The sequence below is a fragment of the Loxodonta africana genome, chromosome 19, assembly GCF_030014295.1.
Source record: "Loxodonta africana isolate mLoxAfr1 chromosome 19, mLoxAfr1.hap2, whole genome shotgun sequence".
Classification (NCBI taxonomy): domain Eukaryota; kingdom Metazoa; phylum Chordata; class Mammalia; order Proboscidea; family Elephantidae; genus Loxodonta; species Loxodonta africana.
In genome coordinates, this window is record NC_087360.1 from 72,988,360 (window position 1) to 73,008,787 (window position 20,428).

The 20,428-nt window shown below is 39.9% G+C and overlaps 1 protein-coding gene across 4 annotated transcripts in view; it reads right to left on the minus strand.

Moving 5' to 3' along the window:
- DLC1 (DLC1 Rho GTPase activating protein) overlaps window positions 1-20,428 on the minus strand; it is a 428,029-nt gene that overhangs the window by 219,862 nt on the left and 187,739 nt on the right. For all 4 annotated transcript variants that reach the window (XR_010318665.1, XR_010318666.1, XR_010318667.1 and 1 more), the window contains exon 4: window positions 15,375-15,408. Coding sequence is in view for 1 of the 4 variants with exons in the window: in XM_064272864.1 (XP_064128934.1) it covers window positions 15,375-15,408 (34 nt within the window). In the remaining 3 variants the exon portion in view is untranslated. The remainder of the gene's footprint in view (window positions 1-15,374; window positions 15,409-20,428) is intronic.

Sequence of the window (20,428 nt, forward strand, 5' to 3'; positions counted from 1 at the left end):
GTCTTGCCATTCTCACTTCCAAAGGACACCCTGGTTGTACTTCTTCTAAGACAGATTTACTTGTTCTTTTGGCAGTCCATGGTATATTTGATAGTCTTTGCCAACATCATAACTCAAAGTCATCAACTCTTCTTTGGTCTTCCTTATTCATTGTCCAGCTTTCGAATGCATATGAGGTGATTGAAAATATCATGGCTTGGGTCAGGCACACCTTAGTCCTCAAAGTGACATCTTTGCATTTTAACATTTTAAAGTAGGTACGCAAAAATAATAGCTATTGCTAACACATTTTGCAGTAGTATTTTTCTTTTGATAAGTAATTAAAATCAATGGTTAAGAAAAGAGACATTTTTGCCTATAAAAGAAAGGGCAGAAATTAACATTAGTGGATAGTTTAACATATTTTCTGATTTAAGAGTTTTTTTTTTTTTTTTTAGATTTTTATAGATGGAAACAACCTAAGTGTCCATCTACAGATGAATGGATCAACAAATTATGGTACGTACATACAATGGAATACTATGCAACACTAAAGAACAATGGTGAATCTGTGAAACATCTTACAACATGGATGAAACTGGAGAGCATTATGCCGAGTGAAATAAGTCAGTCACAAAAGGACAAATATTGTAGGAGATCACTGTTATAAAAAACCAAGAAAACGTTTACATACAGGAAAAACAACAACAACAACAATCTTTGATGGTTATGAGGGAGTGGAGGGGTGGGAGAGGAAATCACTAACTAGATTGTAGACAAGTGTTAACTTTGGTGAAGGAAAAAACAATGCACAATACAGGTGAAGTCAGCACAGCTACAGAAACTTCTAACACATCCAAACACCTTGAGGGACCGAGTTGCTGGGCTGAGGGCTGGAGTCCACAGTCTCAGGAGACATCTATGCCAGGTGGCATAACATAGTTCAGAAAGAAAATGTTCTACATCCTACTTTGGTGAGCAGCATCCAGGGTTTTAAAAGCTTGTGAGCAGCTATCTGAGATACATCGATCGGTCCCATCATGCTTGGGGCAAAGGAGAATGAAGAAAACCAAAGATACAAGGAAAACATTAGTCTGAAGGACAAATGGACCACATGAACCACAGCCTCCACCAGCCTGGGCCCAGAGAAGCTAGATGGTGCCTGGCTACCACCACCAACTGCTCTAACAGGGATCACAACACAGAGTCCCGGACAGAGCTGAAGAAAATGTAGAACAAAAGTCAAATTCACAAAAAACAGACCAGACCTATTGGTCTAACAGACTGGAGGCACCTCTGAGACTATGGCCCCTGGACACCATGATAACTCAGAACTGAAGCCACTCCTGAAGTCCACCTTTCAGCCAAAGATTTGACATGCCTATAGAACGAACCATAACACACGTGAGAAACATTTCCTCAGTTCAGTCACGTATACGAGACCAAATGGGCAACACAGGCCCAAAAGCAAAGACAAGAAGACAGGAAGGGACAGGAAAACTGGATGAATGGACATGGAGAGCCCAGGGTGGAAAGGGAAAGGAAGGCATGCTGACACATTGTGAGAATTGCAACCAATGTCACAAAACAATTTATGTATATATTTTTGAATGAAAAACTGTGCTAAAACACAATACATTTTTTAAAAAAGTTTTTATTTTAAAAATGTATTAAACAAGCCCCCTTTACGTGCTTAGGACTGAGGTAAGTGACTTATAAAAAGATGCTTAAAACACTATTGTGAGGTAAGGCTGGGACAAAACATTCGAAGGACAATGACAAGAAAAAAAAAAGGACGATGACGTCCATATTTGATTAAGTGTGAAAATGACCAGAAGAGACTATATATGCTGTTGTTGTATCATTTCAAAACGAATGACATTAACGTAGGCAAGCAGTGTCCCGGAAGGCTTCACAGTGAGGGTAGGACCCGGATGAGTCCTTGGGGGACAAGGGAGATGGCTTCTGGAAGGGAAACAGGAGAAGCAAAGGTCAAGTTATGGAGAAGCAAATTCAGAAGAAAAGTGAGGTTGTTACTATGGTTACAGCGGAAGGCCCACGGTAGAGGAGGATGGGAGATAAGGTTGGAAAGGAAGCGTAAGGCCAGATTATGGGAAAATTTATTTGTCAGCCTGAGGAGTCTTGGCATTTAACCACTACATACAGCATAGTGGTTAAAAGCATGGATTCTGATCTGAGTTGCCTGTGTTTGAACTCTGCCTTGGTCTCTTACTAGCTATGTGATCTTGGGTATCGTATGACTTCTCTGAGTCCTCATCTCCATATTGTGGAAAATAGTAACACCTACCTCATAGGGCTATTAAAAGGATTAAATGAGTTCTTGCGTATAAAGTGCTTAAGAAAGTGCAGGCACAGAGGAAATGCTTGTATTATTATTCACTCAGTCATTCATTCAACAAACATTAGTCAAAATCCTGCCATTAGTCTGGCATTACATAAATACAGGGAAGACGTCTGCCTTCAGGGAAATCGCATGATAGTAGGGGGAACACTTAACTTGGATAAATACATCCAAACAGACTGTAGACTTAAAAAGGTAGGAGGATCGAAGAGAGTGATCGAAGAGAGTGATTAACTGTACTGTCAACCTCCATGTTTTCTGTTTCCTCTAATTTATAGGAAAGAATTACGATTTACATTAAGGAGAGGTTTATAACTTTAGCAGCTAGGAATTACTAGAACGTGTTTTTTTGGGAAGCTCAAAATTCTAGGGAATTTTTTATTGTGGTATATATATGTATATAGAACAAAACAGTTGCCATTTCAACATTTTTTACAGGTACAGTTCAGTGACATTAATTACATCCATCATGCTGGGCAGCCATCACCATTATCTGTTTACTCATAGGAAATTTTAAAAGAAAAAAGGAAAACTCCATTATGGTGAGTGCATGAGGGTTCTGGGGGGACCATTTTGCTTAAGCAGCACTGTAAGAACTCTATGAGATCCTTTTTCTCTGATAACAGTGCTGAGGAAAGACAGGCTTCTTAAATCCATGATCCACTATTTTCCTGAACTAGCTAGGCTGGTTTCCACATAGCTTGCATGAAACAATAGATGGACACCAGCCTTTTCTTTGATATTGGTTACCTTGCTATGATTTTTAAAAACTTCTTTGGGTTTCCTACTTAGATAAACTGTCACTCAAAATCCTATCTTAGTTCTACAATAGAAATGTCAATGGATCCCTCTGGAAGAGGTAATGATCGCAAACTCTTGCATATAGAAAAACAAAGTGTTTCAAAGCAATGGAGAGTCAATAAGAGAAGAAAAATAAAGTTATGCCAGCAGAATTGTAGGACCTTTCATATTCAGACAGGTCAAAAAAATACCTTGTTCCATGTAACTTCCCAAAGTAAATGTGCCTCTCCAAAGAAACCACAATCAATGTACAATTATCTTGTGGGTACATACTTGTGTATATATAGTCAGATTATTAATAAAAGTAACTGAACTGCAAACCGCGCACTGGAAATCCTATAAAGGTAAAGATTTGAAGACATCTGAGAAATGGTCAGATATTATTTTCAAACTAAATGGGAGTTCTACTGCTTTCTAAATAAAACTGAAAGGGACCCGTTTCACAAATTGTCTTTCTTCATAAAAGACTGAAGATGACAGATTAATTTTTTTCTATTGATTAAAGATCAATAGCAATCAAAATATTGAAATTGCAAAACAGGCTCATTAGCCTGGCCTGATAGTTCCATCTACCCGTTCAGATATACTGCTTACAGCCATTCTTTCTAAGGGGTAATGGGAAGAGCAAAATGTGCACCAGACTCTTTGGAGGAAGACATCTCAAGCTCTTCAAATGTCGTGAACAGTCCTGGTCACTGATAGACTGGAGATGAACTGAGTGCCTGCATGAGTTGTTGGGTATATGATTGACTCAAATCTATTTCCTGAGCACATGTTCTACGCAAGATTCCACACTAGGTATGGGATGACAAAGACGAAATGGAGGATTTCTACCTTGAAGGAGCTCACAGCATGATGCAGAAGATAATTCATGAACAAAATACATTATTTGTTGTTGTTAGGTGCCTTTGAGTCAGTTCCGACTCATAGCAACCCTATGAACAATACGACGAAACACTGCCTGACCCTGCCTCAGCCTCACAATTGTTGCTATGTTTGAGCTCATTGTTGCAGCCACTGTGTCTATCCATCTCCTTGAGGTTCTTCCTCTTTTTCACTGACCCTGTGCCTTACCAGTCATGATGTCCTTCTCCAGGGACTGATCCCTCCTGATAACATGTCCAAAGTATGTGAGATGAAGTCTTGCCATCCTCTCTTCCAAGGAGCAGTCTGGCTATAGTTCTTCCAAGACAGATTTGTTTGTTCTTCTGGCAGTCCATCGTATATTCAATATTCTTCACCAGCACCATAATTCAAAGCTTCAATTCTTCCTCCATCTTCCTTATGCGTCATCCAGCTTTTGCATGCATATGAGGTAACTGAAAATATCATGGCTTAGGTCAGGCGCACCTTAGTCCTCAAAGTGACATTTTGCTTTTCGACACTTTAAAGAGGTCTTTGTAGCAGATTTGCCCAGTGCAGTACATCGTTTGATTTCTTGACTGCTGCTTCCATGGGTGCTGATTGTGGGTAGATTCAAACAAAACAAAATCCATGACAACTAGAGTATTTTTTCCATTTATCATGACAAACTGACAGATGCATGGTGGAAAATACATCAAAAGAATGGCTAAATTCCATAGAAAGATACCAATGAAGTACTACTTTCAGCTACAGACACTTGGGAACCCACTCCAAGTAAAGGAGGTAACATTTAAGTTGAAACTTGTTAAAAGAGAAATTATCACATGCCTGTGTGGCTTGAAATATAATTGTGAAAAAATGAAATATGTTCGATTGGTTCTGGTGATAGAGTAGATTCGTTTTACCTATTCGGTACTAGCTAAAATACCCATTAAGAAACTAAAAAATACATTTCAAAAATTATCCGCCTTGAAAAATATCCTGTGAATTCAAGGTCTTTGGCATTTAAGAATAGTTTACTTATATTTTTTCACAAATTCCTTCATACCAGAAATCTAATGTATTTCCTCTCAACGGCCCAGTCAACCACAGCCAACTTTTCATGGATTAGTTTACATTAAGTTTCAGAAAAACTGAGAGGTTATGAGCAGGCACACCCTAAATTCCTTCCTCATAAAAAAGAAGGCGAGTCAGAGACCGTAATATTAAAAAAAGTGAAGCAAGTGAGTATTTATAAGCCCTTAGTATAAAAATAATGAAATACATTTTCTGAGAGTGAAAGGGTATAAGGACTTTGGAATGTTGGCTGAAGCCCAGCCTGGCCAGACAAAGAATTTTCAGACCCTGCCGAACCCTACAAAACAGCTGGGGGTCTTCGCAGTTTCAGGAGGAGCCTCACTTAGAGTGATAAGGTTCTACATTTGGCTTTGGAAGTATCATATGTACAGTGTAAAGTATTTGCTGATTTTTAAATGATCTCATTTATTCATTCACTTGTCAAACATCAGCAACTACAATATCGCGAGGCCTGGGAGTACAAAGCGGAATGAAAGAAAATCCTGGCCTTCAGGATGCTCACAGTCTAGTGGGAGACACAATACTAAAAGCAATATGACTCAGAATCATGGTTCTCTGATGGGGACATAACATCGGGCAGACTCTTCCAAAGCAGGACCCTGGAATCCCTTTGGCTCTGTAGATACTGGAATTTGACTGACAGTAGAGTAGAACACATGGGCGCTTTCTGAATCGAAACAATGATGATCAGACTGGAAAAAGGGAAGTGTCTTTCTATTTCAGTGTTTTTCTTTCGTCATCTGCGTTTCTCTTTTCTATGACCGAAGGAGCCAAGAAAATGAGCCCAAAATTCTCCAAGTCTAGGCTTTGTTATTCAGTGCGTTTACAAGCTTAGAATGAAATTATGAAAACCTTGAAATTTTCCCCTCACACATCTGCCACAAAGAAGTGTTTGATTTCCACTTTCTGCCTTAATAGCCACAACGCCAAGTTTGCAAAGACTGTGGCTCTGTTATAGGCTTCTGAAAGCTGTCTTTCACAAGGGTTTCAGGGTATAATAATTCATTATCTCGATTTTTAACATTTTCTGGTTGACCAAATAACCTTGAGGCAGGAAAACAAACATTCTAAGAAAAAATGACAAAGGGACACAACCAAAGCCAGATTCTGAGTCACCTTTCTCAGAAACACCTGTTCCACATTTGTATGGGAGAGATCTTCAAACAACACCATTAACTAATTATCTGGCTGAGATACTTGGGAGTCGTGGGATAGTAGGAGAATGGAGGGATTTGGGGGGAAAAATTAAATAAGGTTTAGAACCTTGTGAACTCTAAATAAGATTGAAGCTACCACATCTTTATAATTACAATGTATTGATTAATACATATTTATAGAACACCTGCTATGTGCTATCAGCTGTTCTCATTACAGGAGACATGAAGACAGCATTCCTGACCTAGAAAAGCTCATGGCCGACGGAAGGGGAACACAGCTAAGCAAGATAATAAGGTCTGTAAGAAACAGTGCATAGAGATTTTTAGGAGCACAGAAGGATCAATGATGAATTCCGCCTGGGAAATAACTTATTAAGGAGGCTATATTACTGCTGGACCTAAAAAAAAAAAAGAAAGAAAGGATTTTTCAAGACAGAGAGGATAAAAACAGGCCATTTTGCCTAATGACAGTGGCCCATTTTCCATGGGCTGCCAAGTGGCCTGATAAAATGTGTGAGGAGTTCTGTGGTTTAATTTCAGAGTGAGAGATTAAATAGTGGACTCTAAATTACTACTTTTCAAATGTACTCAGAGTCACACTTCGGTGACTAAAATACAATGCTCGTTTTCTAAGTTACAATCTTCTATTCAACAGAGAACACGTTCTACATTATAAAAGTAGATATTTTTCTCTTCCAGGAGATTAAATGAAATTATTTTCATTTAGAATGAAGAAAAACATGGCCCATATTTTTTTCTGAATAAGCCATCTACCTACCTACCTACCTGCCTACCTACCTACCTACCAATCTCTCTACTTATCTATCTAATCTATCTACCTACCCAACTCCTACCTGCCTACTTACTTACCTATCTAATCTAACTATATAATCTATCAATATTATCTATCTATCTACCTACTTATCTACCTATCTACCCACCTATCACCTCTGTTTTTAAAAGAACACCTCAGTTCTAGGCAGAAGTGGGAAGATAAAGACGAGAGAAAGATCGAAGGGCTCTGTGGCTGGACATGGTGACCGTGGTTAAACACTTCCCCCCCGCCCCGCCCCAACAACAACAACAAAAGGAATAGAAAGAAGAAAAGATATCGGTAGCTATATCGGAGAGGCTCCTAGCGGGAGATGGAAGACACACGGGCACTACAAGGGCACCTTAATAACAGGACTATTCACAAAGGTGTAAGGAACCCAATGTTCATGAGGTTTCCGCTGGCCAATGTTTTCAGAAGTAGACCGCCAGGTCATTCTTCCTGGTCTGTCTTAGTCTGGACGTTCTGCTGAAACCTGTCCACCATGGGTGGCCCTGTTGGTATTTGAAATACTGGTGGCAAAGCTTCTAGTATCACAGCAACATGCAAGCCACCACAGTGTGTCAAACTGACAGCCATGTGGTACAAAAGGCCTCTCTAAAGTGTTAAAAAGCAAAGATCTCACTGTAAGGACTAAGGCGCCCCGACCCAAGCTCTGGTGCTCACAGTCACCTGGCATGCGTGTGAAAGCTGGGCAGGTAGTAAGGAAGACCAAGGAAGGGGTGATGCCTGTGAACTGTGGTGTTAGTGATGAATGCTGGGCGGACCACGGACTGCCAGAAGAATGAACAGGTCTATCTTGGAAGAAGTACAACCAAAATGTTCATTAGAAGCAAGGATGGCAAGGCTTCGTTTCACATACTTTGGACATGTTACCAGGAAGACCAGTCCCCGGAAAAGGACATCACGCTTGTTAAAGCGGACGGTAAGTGAAAAAGAGGAAGATCCTCAACGAGATGTATTGACAGTGCCTGCAACAAGGGGCTCAAGCACAACAGTGATCGTGAGGATGGCACAAGACCGGGCAGTGGTTCGTTCTGTTGCGCATAGGGCCGCTAGGAGTTGGAACTGACAGGATGGCACCTAACAACAATGACAACAACAACAGGGAACCCAAGGAGTTCCTTGTTGGTGCAGAAAGTTAATGCACCTGGCTGCTAAACGAAAGGTTGGAGGTTCATGTCCACCCAGACATGTCTCAAAGAAAGGCCCGGCAATCTACTTCCAAAAAATCAGCCACTGAAAACCCTATGGGAGTTCCTGGGTGGTACAAATGGTGAAGCACTCGACTACGAGCCAAAGGATTGTGGTTTGAACTCACCCAGAGGTGCCTCATAAGACAAGCCCGGCGATTTGCTTCTGAAAGGGCAGAGCCTTGACAACCCTACGGAGCAGTTCTACTCCGCACATGTGGGGTCACCACGAGTTGGAATCACTCAACAGCAATCAACAAGACACTCCTCATTCTTTCTCCCACACTCACATTAAACCACATGGAGCACACTTCTGTTCTGACACACACGAGGTTGCCGTGAGTCACAGTCGACTAGACAGCAACTGGTTCAGGGAAACCAAAAGTTCCAACCTCTAAGCCTGATTTGCCAAGAGCCAAGAATGGTTTCAGAACCTGGAAAGGGCCCCTTGAAAAAAGTCAGTGGTGATCGCTAGTGAGGCAGCCAGGGGACATAAATGTCCCAACCTCACTGTCCCACTGCCCCCTCCCTGAGTCTTCTGCTCAGGCCCCTCATTGGTGGAATGGGGACGACAGAAAGGAAGAATGTCCATTGATTTAGTACACACGAAGCCCTGGTGGCACAGTGGTTAAGAGCTCAGCTGCGAACCAAAAGGTCGGCAGTTCGAATCCACCAAGTGCTCCTTGGAAACCTATGTGGCAGTTCTACCCTGTCCTATAGGGTTGCTATGAATCGGAATTGACTCTACGACAATGAGTTTTTTTTTTTTTTTTTTCGCTCAGCATCGCAGGGCACAGAAGTAGGGTAGAGGGTAAATCTGAGGAGCAAAATGGAGGTATCCAGCACAGTAATTTATACTGCATCCAGACTATAAAGGACCAGCTATGGCAAGCAGGGAAGTCTGTTCTGTAGACAATAGGGAAACAAAAAAAAACCTAAAAGCAGGATGCAACATGATCAGATTGTCTTTCTCAAAGATGAGTCTGACCACAGTGTACAGAGTGGACTGGCCTAATGACAGAGTAAGGCAGGGAAAACAGCGTTGGAAGCTGTTATGCTAGTCGGGTGGGAAACGAAGCCCTGAATAAAAGCGGTGGAAATGGGAATGGATGAGGGGTGACGGAAGATAGTGTGGACAGGGCTGTGTGCAAAGGCTGAGGGAGGGTGGGAGCAGCAGGTTAACTCAGATATTTAGTTGAGTTGCTGGGTAGATAGGATCCGGTTACCCCTGGGACTTGGGATATGGAGTCACAGGAAAATGGGATATGGAGAATACATTTCTCAGGGGCTAATCTTTCATGAAGGAAACCTTGATTATTTAATCTTTCATGAAGGAAACCTTGATGGTGTAGTGGTTAAGTGCTATGACTGCTAACCAAAAATTCGGCAGTTCAAATCCACCAGGTACTCCTTGGAAACTCTATGGGGTAGTTCTACCCTGTTGTATAGGGTCGCTATGAGTCAGAATCCACTCGATGGCAATGGGTTTGGTTTCTTTTTTTAATCTTTTGTGATAATCGAAGTACACCTATTCACAAGAGAGAATTTTAGCCTGATAATGAACAGAATTGCTAATGAGATGGCCAACTCTGCCTACGCTGTGATAACCTTTGTCTGGTTTATTCACAGGGCTTGTTGAGAAAGTGATCTCTTTCTTCCCTGTGGACAGTGGCTTAGCTTTTAATCAGTCCTCTGAGGGTGCGTGGGAGAAGTCTTGGAGCAGACACTGGCAACAGTGACACCGTTAATGCTCACTTAGCCTGTCCGCAAAGCTGGTTATAAGCACAACTAATTATCTTAAGAACCGGCTACCATTTTTCAGGGCCTATTTTGTGCCAAGCATTATTCCCTTGCAACAACAAGGGCAGGTTCTTTATTTATGTTCTAGAAATGAGGGACATGAGGAAGTTAAGTAATGTGGTCAAGGACGCACAGATAGGAAGCAGGTGTGCTGGAGAATATAGTGATGGTTTGGGCCCGCTCTCTAGGGGCATACAGATGCTAGAGGCATAACAGAATTGGACAAAATGACACAGAACGATGCTTGTGTGATTCTTTTTTTTTTTTTTTCCTGTAGATTATCAGTTGAAACCTTTGAGCGAGATCATCCAGCAAGAGTAGGTAACAAAAGACAGAAACCTTAAGTACATCGAAGTTTAATATAGAAGAAAACTCAGCCATGGTGATAGCGAACTAAGAGCAGGAGAACCAGGAGAGAATGCTATCCTGGAAATTAAGGGAATATCTGAGGAGTGGTCAAATGCCACAAAATTGCCAAGCGGGATGCGTGTTGAAAATAGCCCATTATGGTTGGTGTTTGGGAAGTTAATGATGACTTAAATGACTGTAGTTACTAGAGGGTGTTTAAGGAGTAAATTAGAAGGGACAAAATGGATACAATAAATATCAATAATACCTTAAAGTCAATTTGCTTTTAGCAAAGCAGTATATGTGTGATTAATTCTGATATACACACACACACACACACACACATATATATCTCACACAAGCAAAATTCTACCGAAGATCATTCAAAAACAGCTGCAGCAGTATATCGACAGGGAAGTGCCAGAAATTCAGGCCGGTTTCAGAAGAGGACGTGGAACCAGGGATATCATTGCTGATATCAGATGGATCCTGGCTGAAAGCAGAGAATACCAGAAGGATGTTTACCTATGTTTTATTGATTATACAGACGCATTTGACCGTGTGGATCATAACAAACTATGGATAACACTGCGAAGAATGGGAATTCTAGAACACTTAATTGTGCTCATGAGGAACCTTTACATAGATCAAGAGGCAGTTGTTCAGACGGAACAAGGGGATACTGATTGGTTTAAAGTCAGGAAAGGTGTGCGTCAAGGTTGTATTCTTTCACCATACCTATTCAATCTGTATGCTGAGCAAATAATACGAGAAGCTGGACTATATGAAGAAGAATGGGGCATCAGGATTGGAGGAAGACTCATTAACAACCTGCGTTATGCAGATGACACAACCTTGCTTGCTGAAAGTGAAGAGGAAGCACTTACTAATGAAGATCAAAGACCACAGCCTTCAGTATGGATTATACCTCAACATAAAGAAAACAAAAATCCTCACAACTGGACCAGTGAGCAACATCATGATAAATGGAGAAGAGATTGAAGTTGTCAAGGATTTCATTTTACTTGGGTCCACAATCAACAGCCATGGAAACAGCAGTCAAGAAATCAAAAGATACATTGCATTGGGCAAATCTGCTGCAAAGGACCTCTTCAAAGTGTTCAAGAGCAAAGATGTAACCCTGGAGACTAAGGTGCGCCTGACCCAAGCCATGGTATTTTCAATCACATCATATGCACGTGGAAGCTGGACAATGAATAAGGAAGACTGAAGAAGAGTTGACGCCTTTGAATTGTGGTGTTGGCGAAGAATATTGAATATACCATGGACTGCCAAAAGAAAGAACAAATCTATCTTAGAAGAAGTACAACCAGAATGCTCCTTAGAAGCAAGGATGGCGAGACTGTGTCTTACACGCTTTGGACATGTTGTCAGGAGGGATCAGTCCCCGGAGAAGGACATCATGCTTGGCAGAGTACAGGGTCAGCGGAAAAGAGGAAGACCCTCAATCAGGTGGATTGACACAGTGGCTGCAACAATGAGCTCAGGCATAACAACGATTGTAAGGATGGCGCAGGACCGGGCAGTGTTTTGTTCTGTTGTGCATAGGGTCGCTATGAGTCGGAACCGACTCGACGGCACCTAACAACAACAACAACATGGAGCCCTGGTGGCACAGTGGTTAAGAGCTCAGGCTGCTAACCAAGAAGTCAGCAGTTCGAATCCACCAGCCACTCCTTGGAAACCCTATGGGGAAGTTCTACTCTGTCCTATAGGGTTGATATGAGTCAGAACTGACTTGATGGCAATGGGTTTGGTTTTTGTTTTATATGCGTATATAATTTTTTTATATATATAGGGTCGCTATGAGTCGGAATCGACTCGACAGCAGTGGGTTTTTTGGTTTATATACATTTATATACATAATATATATATATACCACAAAAAAAAAAAATTGGTAGGCTGTACTTCAGGTTCTAACAGTGCTTAGTTCTGATACAGAGTTTCCTGAAAACAATATTTTAATTCTATTATTTTCCAGGAGGCTTTCTGAATAAGCTCGGTGAAGAAATTTTCATTTGAGAAGAGAAGGCCAGATGGGTTATTCTGAACTGGAGCTTGCATTCCTTCAGGGAAGAGATCGCTCTTGTTGATTGTGTGTGACGCTGCTGAGGAAATATTTATGGAATGGGTGAAGCCATGGGAGGCTGGGCCCAAACTGTTTTCCCTTGGAGATTTCTGTCGTCACGAGGTGGGAGACAAGCATCAGAACTGATCCCACCAGACTGTCTTTACATAGTAACAAGGATCGGAATAGAAGATGGCTGCTAAAACCACGCACAGGGAAGGCCACAACTGCAACTCACAAATTATTAAAAGAACGTACCCAACATGATCTCATTCAGAGCTTCACGAAGCCAGGCAGAGCTGCTTCCAGTCTGCTTGAATGAGAGGTCACATAGATTAAAAATAGGCTTTCTTAACAAGGAACAATAGGCCACATTCACTTAGCAAGACAGAAAAAAGTGACAGCCCTTAGGGTGGGTGTGAAGCTTAATCCTATTTAAGACCTTAATTAATTAACCCCCAGAGGAGGCCTACCCTTTCCTGCCCGTTCCTCTGTTTGGGGGAAGCTGAAAAGGAGATCCTTACAGATAGGCATGAAGAGATTCCCACTGGCAGACCAAACACTCAAAATATTTTTAATATTTTAAATAGAGCTCAATGAAGTTTAGAAATACAGGAATTAGATTGCTTTGACATTATGGCCTTTTAAACCTTTTGAAATAAATCACAGTCTCCCTTGACTTGTCAAATCTTTTACCATCATTAATAAAATATTCAAACATAGCTTTGTCTTGACACACAAAGTTACTCACTTTGTTTTTTTAAACATCATTTCTTTGTATTTCCTCCTAAACGTACCAGCACTTTCTCAAGAAATCTAAACCAAAATCCATCATAGAGTAAATTTTAACTGTTCTAATGTTTTCGTGTACAGGAGACTCCAAACTCGTTGCTGTTGAGTTGATTTCAACCCAAAGTGACCCTACAGGGCAGAGTAGAGCTGCCCCATAGGGCTTCCAAGGAGTGACTGGTGGATTCGAACCGCCGACCTTTTGATTAGCAGCCGCAGCTCTTAACCACTGTGCCACCAGGGCCCCAGGTTCTGCTCATTTCAGTCCATCCTGGGTGAAGCATCTCAGCTGGGATGTGGCATCCAGATACCTGAGGCCTGGGTAGGTCACGTAAACCAACGAGGGAGTCCTATTTTTTGTACATCATCTACAGAACCTCTGTGAATTGCCTCTGCCAACTCCTAATTTTGCTCAGCAGTATAGAAATGGCTCAAAGAGAGTGTAAAACAAAGCGTGACTGTTAATTTCATACAGTTTGTTGTTGTGGAGGAGAAAAAAATTCCAGAATTATGATAAAAAGTGGTGGTCAAATTATAGTTATGCTCTTTGTTTAATTAGACCATTGTTTTACTAGCAAGTTTTAAAAAATATATATTTGAGAGGCTTGATAAAATAAAGTGCATCTCTTCACCAAATAGAAGTCATCTAAATGTGAGGAAGAAGGTAACCTTTTGCCCCTCCGTTCCCTCAAGCACTGGCATTTCAAACGCTCCCCCCGCCCCCACCTCCACCCAAGAATCCACATCCTAACTTTTTCCTTGGAGTGTGAAAGAATTTACTGAAATTCTGCAACAAGATGACAACTTGCTCTGTTCCATCCTTTGTTTAAGTTGCAGCTAATCTTGGGCATTACAGGGAACTACACAGTCCAAGATAAAGCATGACTTTCGGTAAATTTCTTCTTTGTGATGTATACGCTCATCATGAATATGTCTTTCTCACTCTTACGAGATATTTAACACAGTCTATTTGATGTTCTGGGGCTTTGGAACTGTAATCTGAATTCGTTTAATATTTCAAGTACATTGTTAAATTGTGCAATTTTTTTTCTTGAATTATCAGAAGATGTCAGTTCAATATTTTCTTTCTATTCTGAAAGGTTACAAAATAGAAAGGTTACCTGTCAACATATTCAATGGAAGGAACCAGACTCAGCCTAAACACAAAGAAAAGGGTAATTCACAGAAGAATACAAACTATGAAAACTTCTGTGTGAAAACCATCTAGTGACAAAAATAAGATCACTGAAGTAGGAGGAGACCATCTCCGTTAAACATTAATGCTTTAGTGTAGGGTACCGTGTCATCATGTTATCTTCTTGTAAGTGATATTATGAACTTTTAATATGACTCTTAAAAATCACAAATGTTCAAGAACTAAGCGATATGCTTCAAATTTGGTAACATACATTTTTAATCTCCCTGTGTCTTTTTTTTTTTTAATTACAAAGACCATATAAAACAATACGAGAAAGATAAAAAGCACATAATTCCCTCAGCTCAAGTCCAGTTTCTCGTATTTCCATGTTTCTCATCAGTTCTTATCCATTTTTGCACACTATTAAATTTTTTTTATAGTGTCATAGAACAGAGCATAGAACATATTATAATATTTTTATCCAGTGTAATTATTCACACTGTTTCATACTTAGATTTTTGATGGCATAGTATAAACTGTAGAAATCAAGATCAGCACAGGTTTTTCTAGGACTATTGAATAAGCTACTTCAGATTAAAAAACAAATCATGGTAGTTATTAACAACCGATTTCCAGAAAACATTCCCTAGTCAATAAACATCTAATTCTTTCCCTTAAGGAAAAAAAAAAATGTAGTTGCAGTCATAGGGAAGGCATCCAGAAGCAGACATCTTATTCTACCACAATGTGCTGTTTACATTAGAGTCACATGTTTTCCCTCAAATTTTAAGTAAAACCAATTTGTTTTTTCAGAAATTTAGCAGTGAAATTCATCCAGAGATTGATGAGATTAATATACTGCAGATGCTTAATAAAGTCTATTTTAAAATGCATTTTTATTCTGAAATATATGAGAAGGAAAATATAACCAAAATGCGAACTTACCAGCCTGTTCTTTCTCTGAAATACCTGAAATAGCCTGGAAAAAAAAAAAAAAAAAGCCATGATATTGTACTGTTATTAGAAAGAAACATCAAATTAACAGTATTTGAAATAAAATGAAGTGCCATAAATGAAGTAAAAATTAATAGAACCTGACAATAGAGAAATAAGGATTGTGAAGCTGTCAGTAAAGCCCCTAGATCCTTCTGTGGTAATTGTATGCCATTGTTTTCTTTTCCGAAGACAGACTCAACCCAACCTATACCCAAAAACCTGACCTGTTGCCGTTGAGTCGATTCTGACTTATTGCGACTCTATAGGACAGAGTAGAACTGCCCCATAGGGTTTTCAAGGACTGGCTGGTGGATTTGAACTGCTGACCTTTTGGTTAGCAGCCTGAGCTCTTAACCACTGTGCCACCAGGGCCCCAACATACACCCATATTACGTTAAATGATATTGTCTTTAAACAAATTGTCTTTATCAAACAAGGATAATTACATCTACTCCACAGGATTGTCGAGTGAACTAAGTTTAGTTATTAACCCTTATAAAGTATATATGAGACCCTCAGGAAAAGGTAACTGCTTGTGCTTCCCAAATTTCAGCTCTGTGAATATCATCTTCACAATTTTTACTATACACATGTACCACCTATGAGATTATATATTTAATACTTTGTGTTAAATCAAATTTAAATAAATTTCCCCTTTTCATCTGACTTGTTCTAAATAAGAAAAACAAAAAATCTGAAGGTTTAGAAGCTCAATTCCTAGGAACCAAAAAAAAAAAAAAATTTTTTTTTTCCTATCATTATTTAAAAATAAAGTTCTGAATTACATACTTTCAAAAGCCTTAAATCTTAACTGTCTTGTTCTACTGTTTGTAGGTATCCTAAAACAAATTGTTGTTGCTGCTGTTAGGTGCTGTCACGTTGGTTCTGACTCACAATGACACTATGTACGAAAGTACAAAACACTGCCTGGTCCTGCGCCACCCTCACAATCGTCATGCTTGAGCCCATTGTTGCAGCCACTGTGTCAATCCATCTCATTGAGGGTCTTCTGTTTTGCGGAATCTCTACTTTCCTAAGCATGATGTCCTTCTCCAGGGACTGGCCCCTTCTGATAACACGTCCAAAGTAAGGAAACAAGTCTCACCAGCTTTGCTTCTAAGGAACATTCTGGCTATACTGTTCCAAGACAGATTCGTGTGTTCTTCTGGCCAACCCAGTGCCGTCAAGTCGATTCCGACTCATAGTTCTTCTGGCAGTCCGTGGTATATTCAATATTCTTTGCAACACTTTAATTCAAATGCATCAATTCTTTCTGGTCTTCAAATTAAGGAAGTTGGATTTTTGGCTGCCATTCACTTCAGTTATTTATGCATAAAATAAAGTTAGCATGGAAGCCTTTTAGAAATCTAAATGAACTGTTTGGATTTTATGTCTTCTATGCTATTTGCACTAGTTTTTTTTTTATGCTATCATTTCAGCAGGTGGCATATGCTCAGGAATTGATACTGAAGGAAGAAGTCCAAGCTGTGCTGAAGGCGCTGGTGAGAAACAGGGCTCCAGGAACTGACGGAAAACCGACTGAGATATTTCAACAAACGAATGCTCACTCGCCTATGCCAAGAAATTTGGAAGACAGCTACCTGGCCAACCAATTAGAAGAGATCCATATTTATGCTTATTCCAAAGAAAGGTGATCCCACCAAATGCAGAAATTATCAAACGATATTGTTAATATCACACTCAAGTAAAATTTTGCTGAAGATCGTTCAAAAACGGTTGCAGCAGTATACTGACGGGGTACTGCTAGAAATTCAAGCTGGAGTCAGAAGAGGGATATCATTGCTCATGTCAGATGGATCTTGGCTGAATGCAGAGAATACCAGAAAGATGTTTAGCTGTGTTTTATTGACTATGCAAAGGCATTCGACTCTGTGGATCATAACAAATGGGTAACATTGCCAAGCAAGGGATAGGGAGACTACGTCTCACATACTTCGGACATGTTATCAGGAGGGATCAGCCCCTGGAGGAGGACATCATGGTCGGTAAAGTAGAGGGTTAGTCAAAAACAGGAAGACTTTCAGTGAGGTGGATTGACACAGTGGCTGTAACCATGGGCTCAAGCATGGCAATGATTGTGGGGATGGTACAGGACTGGGCAGTGTTTCATTCTGTTGTACACAGGGTCACTATGAGTTGAACCCGACTGGACAACACCTAACAAAAACAGTCTACGATTGTAAAGATCAGGTTGGAAATGGATGATTAAAGGATGTTCATGGAGAAAGTTCCTCAATATAAAAATAGTGAGCACTTGCTGGGCGCTTAGTATTTGCAGTGCTCAGTTTTAAGCCTATCCTTAGAACAACCCCATGAAGTGGTAGAAAGTGAAGTCACTTCAACAAGGCCACACAATCAGCAATGGGAGCCACAACCATTGGCATGCTGCCTCTGAGCTACCACCAACCAATCAGAGTGTTTTGAAACAAAGAAGAGCGAAGTTCGGAAAAGTCCCACAGTAATAATATATTGACTTAGATTATAAAAATCTGTGGAGAAGTATCAGCACAGGAAATTTAGAAATTATCTAATTAAGCTCTTTCTCTTTACAGCTAAGGCCTCGGGAACTTGGACACATGGAATGTCATTTTGAAAATCACGACCAACAACAGTGACAGAGCTTTTTCATATTTGATTCTAAAAAACCCAGACCCAGTGCCAAAGAGTCAATTCTGACTCATAGAGACCCTATAGGACAGAGTAGAACTGCCCCATAGTTTCCAAGGAGCACCTGGCAGATTTGAACTGTTGACCCTTTGGTTAGCAGCTGTAGCACTTAACCACTATGCCACCAGGTTTTCCCAATTTGATTTTGAATTTGATTTTGTTTCAAATTCGATCAATTTGAATTTGATTCTATTTGATTAGAAATAGAGCATATATAAGTAAATATTTAATAAAATTTACATATATAAAAAAATATTTAATAAAAATTATAATCAATGAGTTGGTCTATGAGGCAAAAATATATTAGCCTTCAGATAGCCAATGCCAGTACTTCAAATTCATGTAGCCAATGTCAATTACATTAGAATCTCACCACCTTCTTCACGATTCTTTAAGTAATTGCACTGCCATATAAAAATGTGGACGAAGGACAGTCAAAGTTTAATGTGCTTAGAATTTTATAATTTCTTTTTGAAAGTTAAACTAGATAATAATCATAGCTGAATATCCCTCAGTTAACTTGTCTTTAAACTTGAGGGAGAATTGTCTCTAGAAAATAGAACTTTTGATTAAATAAATTGATTAAATGATAAAATGAATAAATTGATTAAATTTGTGAAATCCCCCAGGGAGGAAAGACATTAAAGAAATTAGAAAATGCTGACACTTGGTTTTCAGTTAATTAAAGCTATTTGTTTACTCTTAGTTACATAAAATGTGATCCAACTGAATGCGGAAATTATTAAACAATATCATTAACATCATACTCAAGTAAAATTTTGCTGAAGATCATTCAAAAGCGGCTGCCAGAAATTCAAGTCAGATTCAGAAGAGGATGTGGAACCAGCGATGTAGATATAAGATGGATCCTGGCCGAAAACAGAGAATAGCAGAAAGATGCTTACCTGTGTTATATTGACTATGCTAAGGCATTTGACTGTGTGGATCATAACAAATTATTGATAACATTGAGAAGCATGGGAATTCCAGAAGACTTAATTGTGCTCATGAGGAACCTATACATAGATGAAGAGGCAGTTGTTCGAACAGAACAAGGGGATACTGCATGGTTTAATTAATGATCAGAACCTGAAATGTACGAAGTATGAATATAGGAAAATTGGAAAACATCAAAAATGAAATGGAATGCATAAACATTGACATTCTAGGCATTAGTGAGCTGAAATGGACTGATATTGGCCATTTTGAATTGGGCAATCATATAGTCTACTATGCTGGGAATGACAACTTGAAGAGGAATGGTGTTGCATTCATCGTCAAAAAGAACATTTCAAGATCTCTCCTGAAGTACAACGCTGTCAGTGATAGGATAATATCCATACGCCTACAAGGAAGACCGGTTAATATGACTATTATTCAAATTTACTCACCAAGCACTGGGGCCAAAGATCAAGAAATAGAAGATTTTTATCAGCTGCTGCATTCTGACATTGATCGAACATGCAATCAAGATGCATTGATAATTACTGGCAATTGGAATGCAAAAGTTGGAAACAACAAAGAAGGATTAGTAGTTGGAAAATATGGCCTTGGTGATGGAAACAATGCCAGAGATCGAATGATAGAATTCTGCACGACCAATGACTTCTTCATTGCAAATACCTTCTTTCACAAACATAAACGGCGACTATACACATTTTATACACATGGACCTCGCCAGATGGAACACACAGAAATCAAATTGACTACATCTGTGGAAAGAGACGATGGAAAAGCTCAATATCATCAGTCAGAACAAGGCCAGGGGCCAACTATGGAACAGACCATCAATTGCTCCTATGCAAGTCCAAGCTGAAACTGAAGAAAATCAGAGCAAGTCCACGAGAGCCAAAATTTGACCTTGAGTACATCCCCCCTGAATTTAGAGACCATCTGAAGAACAGATTTGACACAGTTTTCCATAGTGGATGATAAATGGTAATGGTCAGCAGCATCACTGGTGTAGGCATTAAGAGGAGTGGGCAGATAATAATTAGGTCTACTCAAGTGGAAGTGGAATGGTTTTCTTGGGCATTAAACCTTGGGAAGGAGGCATTGGTCAGGAGATTCTTCTTGCTCCTGACTTCTGAGAAGAGGCATGACTAGATTTGGGGCCAATTTGTGTTCTGTCAAGAAGTGGTACAAAGAGTTAAGTACCTGACTATGAACTGAAAGCTTGATGGTTTGAACCCACCCAGAGGCACTTTGAAAGAAAGGTATGGTGATCTGCTTTCGAAAGATCAGCCTTGAAAATCCTATAGAGGACAGTTCAACTCTGCACACATGGGGACAACACTAAGAGGAATCGACTCAAC